The 10,000-nt window shown below is 49.7% G+C and overlaps 1 protein-coding gene across 1 annotated transcript in view; it reads left to right on the top strand.

Annotated features, from left to right (window-relative positions):
- Positions 1-10,000, top strand: part of LOC147467117 (uncharacterized) — a gene marked incomplete at its 5' end in the record, with an annotated part of 23,009 nt that overhangs the window by 4,642 nt on the left and 8,367 nt on the right. The window contains 3 exons of the mRNA XM_086533038.1: positions 1,335-1,494; positions 7,341-7,663; positions 7,760-8,032. Of these exons, the coding sequence (XP_086389164.1) occupies positions 1,335-1,494; positions 7,341-7,663; positions 7,760-8,032 (756 nt within the window). The remainder of the gene's footprint in view (positions 1-1,334; positions 1,495-7,340; positions 7,664-7,759; positions 8,033-10,000) is intronic.

Below are 10,000 nucleotides of genomic sequence, written 5' to 3'. Positions count from 1 at the left end.
AATATAACACTATTACATACATATATATATATATATTATATATATACACATTATATATATATATACAATTATATATTATATATATATAATAATTCATATATAATATAGATATAATATATATATATATATATCTATGACAATCTATGTCTATAACTATATCTCTATCTATATATCAATATATCCTATATATATCCTCTCTATCATATCTATCTATCTACTATATATTAATATATATCTATAGTATATATATATATTATATATTATATATATATAATTATGCATGTGTGTATATTATATATATATATATATATATATAACTAACTATATAAATAAATATATACTTATATACATAACATTACATATACCCTAAACATATACCATATACATATACATATATAAATATATATATATATATATATATATATATATATATATAACATATATTCTTAATACATACAATATTATATCTCAAAATATAACTATATATATATATCATAATATATATATCAATCCATATATATATATACATATACATATAACATAGACTATATATATATATATAACTATATAATATATAATATATGATATATACTATATTACCATATATAATATATATATATATAAACTATTATATATTATATATAAATCTCTATATTATATATCAATATCAATATATATAAAATATGTACAATGTATATTGTATATGTATAAGTTTCTCTATATAATAATTCTATATCAATACTATATATATATATATATCAATATATATATATAATATATAATATAATTAAAATATTATATATATATAAATGTGCATTATGACCTGTTTCTTTTTTTTTTATGAATTTTCAGTAGTATTTCAAGATTTTTTTTTTATCTCTTCTTTTCTACTTGTTTGCAATACTTGATCAAGATATATTTTTTCTGTCTTTCTTTCTTTCTTTTTCTCTCTTTTTTACAAATAATAAAGTAACTCCTTAAATGAAATAAAACAAGCTATCTTTAAACCATGAAAATGTATACGACAAACATTTATTTTCGTAGCGAGATATAGCGTATTTGAAGTTTTTTGCCGCAGAGGATATTTACCGCCAAAGATTCCCAGAAGAAAGACAGTAAAACCCGCGCATCTCCGAAATAACTTTTAGTTCGTGATTTCTGATGGAAGTACCCTGGCGCCAGGAGACTTGAGATCATCTTCTAGTTTTCGATGAAACAATAGGAGTAAAAGAAAAATGAATTGCACAATGCGCACATGTATGCGAGTACACATGTTCACATACATGTAAACGTAGGGTCTACTATGCACACTCGTACCCGTACACGCGCGATACACACACACACACACACACACACACACACACACACACACACACACACACACACACACACACACACACACAAACACAAACACAAATACACACACACAAACACACACACACACACACAAACACACACACACACACAAACAAACACACACACACACACACACACACACACAAATACTTACAATTTCCTTCTATGAAGTATTCATGATGAACAAAAAGTGAATAAAACAACAAAGAGACACACCCACACATTATCCAACATTTTCACTCACACTCATGTTCTCACCCATACTCACACTCATGCTCTCACCCACACCCACACTCATGCTCTCACCCACACCCACACTCATGCTCCCACCCACACTCACACTCATGCTCTCACCCACACCCACACTCATGCTCTCACCCACACCCACACTCATGCTCTCACCCATACCCACAATCATGCTCTCACTCACACTCATGCTCTCACCCACACCCACACTCATGCTCTCACTCACACTCATGCTCTCACCCACACTTACACTCATGCTTTCACCCACACTCGTGCTCTCACCCACACTCACACTCATGCTCTCACCCACACTCACACTCCATGTTTCTTCGACCCACCACACTCACACAACACTCATGGCTCTCACATCACCCACAACATAACACACACTCAGGCGCTCACACCACACTCACTATCATGCTCTCACTCCACCCCCACACTCACACTTCATGCTCTCACCCACCACCCACACTCACAACTCACCATGCTCGCACAACCCCACAACCCACTCACACTACTCAGTGCCTCAAAACCCACACTCACACTCAGGCTCTCTAACCCACACTCACCCACTAACCCACACGTCATGCTCTCACCCACACTCACACGCAAGCTCTCACCCCACACCCACACTCACACTCATCGCCTTTCAACCCACAACGCATACACATCTCTCTCACACACACCCACACTCATGCTCTCACTCACACTCATGTCTCACCCCACACTCACACTCTTGCTCTCACCCACATCACACTCATGCTCTCACCACACTCCACTCATGCTCTCCCCACACTCACACTCCTGCTCTCACCCCACCCACACTCTCACCACACCCACACTCACACTCATTGCTCTCACCCACACCCACACTCAACTCATGCTCCTCACCACACTCACACTCTGCTCTCACCCACACCCACACTCATGCTCTCACCCACACTCAACTCATGCTCTCAACCACACTCGCACTCACGCTCTCACCCACACTCGCTCTCACCCACACCCACACTCATGCTCTCACCCACCCACACCCACACTCATGCTCTCACCACACTTACACTCTGCTTTCACCCACACTCGTGCTCCACCCACACTCACACTCCTGCTCTCACCACACTCCACACTCATGCTTCACCCACACTCACACTCATGATCTCACCCCACACTCCACTCATGTCTCACCACACCCACCCTCATGCTCTCACCCACACTCACACTATGCTCTCACCCACACTCCACTCATGCTCTCACCACACCCACACTCGTGCTCTCACCCACACTCATGCTCTCACCCCACTCACACTCATGCTCTCTCACCCACACCCCCACTCACACTCATGCTCTCCACCCACATCACACTCATGCTCCTCACCCACACTCACACTAATGCTCTCACCCACACCCACACTCGTGCTCTCACCCACACTCATGCTCTCACCCACACTCGCACTCATGCTCTCACCCACACTCACACTTATGCTCTCACCCACACTCACACTCATGCTCTCACCCAAACCCACACTCATGCTCTCACCCACATTCACACTCATGCTCTCACCCACACCCACTCCCACACTCATCTCCTTCCCCCCACACTCACACTCATGCTCTCACCCACACTCCACACTCAAAGCTCATCAGCCCACACTCACACTCATGCTCCTCACACCCACACCACATTTATGGGCTGGCTCGAACGGGACGCCACACCCACACATCGGCTCTCCACCCACACTTATGCACTCAACCCTCACCCACACTCGTGCTCCTCATCCCCACACCTCGTGCTCTCCAACCCACACTCATATGCTGTCACCCACACACACACTCACCCACGCTCCACCCACCACTCACGGACTCATGCACTCAGACCACTCACCCACACTCACAAAACTCATCTCTCACCCCCTCACCTCACACCACACACACACTCCATGCTCCTCCCCACCCACACCTCACATTTATGTGCTCTCACCCACAACCCACACTCGTGCCCCGCACCCATACTTATGCTCTCAACCCACACCCACGACTCGTGCTCTCACACCCCCACACCGTGCTCTCAACCACAACCCACTCCAGCGCTGTCACCCACAACTCACACTCAAGCTCTCTCCACACCCTCACACACACTCACACTCATGCTCTCACCCACACACACACTCATGCTCTCACTCACTCCACCGTGGTTGACTCACACTCATGGTTCTCACCACACTCACACTCAATGCTCTCACCCACACTCACACTCATGTGCTCTCACCCACAACCTCACACTCTTGCTCGATCTACCCACACACACATTTTATGCTCTCACCCACTACCCACCTCGTGCTCTCACAACACACCCACACCACTGCTGTCACCTGCACACTCACACACTCTTGCACTCCACCCACACTCACACTCCCTCATATGCTTCTCACTCGCACTCACAATCATTGTCTCTCACCCACACTCACACTACTCAGCTCTCCATCAACACCCACACCACCCCACCCACACTCACACGCATGCTCTCACCCACAACTCACGACTCGTGCTCTCACCCACACTCATGCTCTCACCCCACACCCACACTCATGGCCTCTCACCCACACGGGGGCACACTCAGATGCTCTCACACCCACACCCACACCTCACACTCATGCTCTCACCCAAACTCCTCACTCAGGCTCTCACCCACACCACACACTCATGCTCTCACCACAAGCTCGTGCTCGCTCAACCACACTCACACTCATGCTCTCACAACCCACACTTTATGCTCTCATCCACACTCGTGATCTTCATCCTCCCACTACTTACACTCATGCTCCTGCACCCACGAACCCACACTCGTGCTCCTCCACCCACACTCGTGCACTCACCCACCCTCACACTCATGCTGTCACCCTACACTCACACACTCATGGCTCTCACCCACAAACTCACACTCAAGTCTCTTCACCCACAATCCCACACTCATGCGTCTCACCCGACACCCACACTCATCGCTCTCACCCACACTCACTCACACTCATGCTCCTCACCCACACTCACACTCATGCTCTCACCCACACTCACACTCATGCGCTCACCCACACTCCAACAACACTCATGCTCTCTAACCATGTGACACTCACACTCATGCTCTCACCTCCACACCCACACTCATCTCTCACCCACATCCTCACACCTTTTATGCTCTCACCCACACTCACAATAGGCTCTCACCCACACCCACTGCTCTCACGCCACAACCCCACAGACTCTCCAAAAAACACCCAAAAAACTCTCACTCATGCTCTCTCACCCAACACTCACTACTCATGCTCTCTCACCCACACTCACACTCATGCTCTCACCTCCACAACTCACCACTCATGCTCTCATCCACACTCACACTCATGCTCTCACCCACACTCATACACTCACCATGCTTCTCACCACACTCACACTCATGCTCTCACCCACACTCACACCATGCTCTCGAAACCACACTTACCACTCCGCATGCTTTCAACCCGATCACTCACTTTATGCTCTCAACCCCACCACTCACACTCGTCTCTCTCACCCACTCCACTCATGGCTTCTCACCCACACTCACACTCCCAGTGCTCTCACCCACACTCACACTCATGCTCTTCACCCATCACTCACACTCATGGGCTCTCCACCCACACACTCACACTCATGTGCTCTCACCAACTCATGCTCTCACCCACTCCCTAACTCACCACTCATGCTCTCACCCACACTCCCACCATGCCTTCTCCCAACACTCACACCTCATGCTCTCCACCCACCAACGGGCACACTCATGCTCTCACACCACACTCACACAATCATGCTCTCACCCACACTATCACACTCAGTGCTCTCACCCACACCCCCACTCAAACTCTTGCTCTCACCCCCCCACACTCACGTGCTCCTCACACCACACATGCGTCAATCACACTGCATGCTCTCACCCACACTCACCCCACTCATGCTCTCACCCATCCACCCACACTCATACTCTCACCCACACCCACAACTCGTGCTCTCAACCCACACTCAACTAAATGCTCTCAACCACACTCACACTCATGCTCTCACACACACTCAAACTTATGCTCTCAACCACACTCACACTCATGCTCTCATCACCCACATTACACTCACACTCATGCTCTCAACAACCACACTCACAACTCATAGCTCTCACCCTATACGACTCAACACTCCGCTCTCACCCCACACTCACACTTTATTGATCTCCACTCCACACTCACACTCATGCTCTCACCATCCACCCACACTCATCTCTCCTCACACCACACTCACACTTCATGCTCTTCACCCCACAACACACTCATGCTCTCACCCACACTCACACTCATGCTCGCACCCACACTCCACACTCATGCTCTCACCCACACTCACACTCATTGATAGCTCTCACCCCACTCAACTCATGCTCTCACCCGGCTTACACTCACACTCATGCTCTCACTCCACACTCACACTCATGCTCTCACCTACACTCACACTCGTGCTCTACCTCACTCACACTATGCTCTCATCCCACACCCACACTCGTGCTATCACCCACAACACACATCATCTCTCACCCACACTCACACTCATGCTCTCACCCACACTCACACTCATGCTCTCACCCACACTCACACTCATGCTCTCTAATTTTACCCACACCACACTCACACTAATGCTCTCACCCAAACTCACACTCGTGCTCTACCCACACTCGCAATACATTTATCTCCCAACCTACATCACTCACTCCGTATACTCCACACCCAATAATCGTGTCCTCACTCACCCACACTATGCTCTCTGCCCCCAACCCACACCCACACTCATGCTCTCACCCACACTCACACTCATTGCTCTCACCACACTCACACTCATGCTCTCACCCAAATCCACACTCACACGGCGGACAGCTCTCTCATCACCAAAATCGTGATCTCATTCACACTCATGCTCTCACCCACACTCACACTCATGCTCTCACCCACACCCACACTCATGCTCTCACCCACACTCACAATCATGCTCTCACCCACACCCACACTCATGCTCTCACCCACACTCACACTCATGCTCTCACCCACACCCACACTCATGCTCTCACCCAAACCCACACTCATGCTCTCACCCACATTCACACTCATGCTCTCACCCACACACACACTCATGCTCTCACCCACACTCACACTCATGCTCTCACCCACACTCATGCTCTCACCCACTCACACTCATGCTCTCACCCACACTCACACTCATGCTCTCACCCACACTCACACTCATGCTCTCACCCACACCCACACTCATGCTCTCACCCACACCCACACTCATGCTCTCACCCACACTCATGCTCTCACCCACACTCACACTCATGCTCTCACCCACACTCGTGCTCTCACCCACACTCATGCTCTCACCCACACTCATGCTCTCACCCACACTCACACTCACTCTCTCTCTCACCCACACCCACACTCACACTCATGCTCTCACCCACACTCACGCTCTCACCCACACCCACACTCATGCTCTCACCCACACCCACACTCGTGCTCTCACCCACACTCATGCTCTCACCCACACTCACACTCATGCTCTCACCCACACCCACACTCATGCTCTCACCCACACTCACACTCATCCTCTCACTCACACTCATGCTCTCACCCACACCCACACTCATGCTCTCACCCACACTCACACTCATGCTCTCACCCACACCCACACTCATGCTCTCACTCACACTCATGCTCTCACCCACACTCACACTCATGCTCTCACCCACACCCACACTCTCACCCACACCCACACTCATACACATGCTCTCACCCACACCCACACTCGTGCTCTCACCCACACTCATGCTCTCACCCACACCCACACTCTCACCCACACCCACACTCACACTCATGCTCTCACCCACACCCACACTCACACTCATGCTCTCACCCACACTCACACTCATGCTCTCACCCACACCCACACTCACACTCGCACTCACACTCACACTCATCCTCACACCCACACTCACACTCATGCTCTCATCACCCCCACACCCACACTCATGCCCTCACCCACACTCATGCTCTCACCCACACTTACACTCATGCTTTCACCCACACCTCATCACCAGATCACCCACACTCACACTCATGCTCTCACCCACACTCACACTCATGCTCTCACCCACACTCACACTCATGCTCTCACCCACACTCACACTCATGCTCTCACCCACACCCACACTCATGCTCTCACCCACACCCACACTCACACTCATGCTCTCACCCACACCCACACACACACTCATGCTCTCACCCACACTCACACTCACGCTCTCACCCACACCCACACTCACGCTCTCACCCACACTCACACTCATGCTCTCACCCACACCCACACTCATGCTCTCACCCACACTCACACTCATGCTCTCACCCACACTCATGCTCTCACCCACACTCACACTCATGCTCTCACCCACACTCACACTCATGCTCTCACCCACACTCACACTCATGCTCTCACCCACACTCACACTAATGCTCTCACCCACACCCACACTCGTGCTCTCACCCACACTCATGCTCTCACCCACACTCGCACTCATGCTCTCACCCACACTCACACTTATGCTCTCACCCACACTCACACTCATGCTCGCCTTTGGTAGGCTCTCTGTTGTGTGTGTGAGAGCTTACGAACACCCAAACCCACACTCATGCTCTCACCCACATTCACACTCATGCTCTCACCCACACTCACACTCATGCTCTCACCCACACTCACACTCATGCTCTCACCCACACTCACAATCATGCTCTCACCCACACCCACACTCATGCTCTCACCCACTCACATTCATGCTCTCACCCACACTCACACTCATGCTCTCACCCACACTCACACTCATGCTCTCACCCACACCCACACTCATGCTCTCACCCACACCCACACTCATGCTCTCACCCACACTCATGCTCTCACCCACACTTACACTCATGCTTTCACCCACACTCGTGCTCTCACCCACACTCACACTCATGCTCTCACCCACACCCACACTCATGCTCTCCCCCACACTCACACTCATGCTCTCACCCACACTCACACTCATGCTCTCACCCACACTCGTGCTCTCACACACACCAACACTCATGCTCTCACCCACACCCACACTCACACTCATGCTCTCACCCACACTCACACTCACACTCATGCTCTCACCCACACCCACACTCATGCTCTCACCCACACTCACACTCATGCTCTCACCCACACTCACACTCATGCTCTCACCCACACCCACACTCGTGCTCTCATCCACACTCATGCTCTCACCCACACTCACACTCATGCTCTCACCCACACCCACACTCATGCTCTCACCCACACTCATGCTCTCACCCACACTCACACTCATGCTCTCACCCACACTCACACTCATGCTCTCACCCACACTCACACTCATGCTCTCACCCACACCCACACTCGTGCTCTCACCCACACTCACACTCATGCTCTCACCCACACTCACACTCATGCTCACTGATTTCACCCACACTACACACTATGCTCTCACCCACACAGGGGGGGGGGGGGGGGGGGGGTGGGGAAACTCATGCTCTCACCCAAACCCACACTCATGCTCTCACCCACATTCACACTCATGCTCTCACCCACACTCACACTCATGCTCTCACCCACACTCACACTCATGCTCTCACCCACACTCACACTCATGCTCTCACCCACACTCACACTCATGCTCTCACCCACACTCATGCTCTCACCCACACCCACACTCATGCTCTCACCCACACCCACACTCATGCTCTCACCCACACTTACACTCATGCTCTCACCCACACTTACACTCATGCTCTCACCCAAACCCACACTCATGCTCTCACCCACACCCATGTTCTCACCCACACTCACACTCATGCTCTCACCCACACTTACACTCATGCTCTCACCCACACTCACACTCATGCTCTCACCCACACTCACACTCATGCTCTCACCCACACTCACACTCATGCTCTCACCCACACTCACACTCATGCTCTCACCCACACCCACACTCATGCTCTCACCCACACCCACACTCATGCTCTCACCCACACTCACACTCATGCTCTCACTCACACTCACACTCATGCTCTCACCCACACTCACACTCATGCTCTCACTCACACTCATGTTCTCACCCACACTCACACTCATGCTCTCACCCACAACCACACTCATGCTCTCACCCACACTCACACTCATGCTCTCACTCACACTCATGCTCTCACTCACACTCATGTTCTCACCCACACTCACACTCATGCTCTCACTCACACTCATGCTCTCTCCCACACCCACA

This window comes from Penaeus japonicus, unplaced genomic scaffold, assembly GCF_977035675.1.
Source record: "Penaeus japonicus unplaced genomic scaffold, GWHDUDI00000001_assembly GWHDUDI00000038, whole genome shotgun sequence".
NCBI classification, from domain to species: domain Eukaryota; kingdom Metazoa; phylum Arthropoda; class Malacostraca; order Decapoda; family Penaeidae; genus Penaeus; species Penaeus japonicus.
This window is presented reverse-complemented; position numbering and strand designations above follow the sequence as displayed.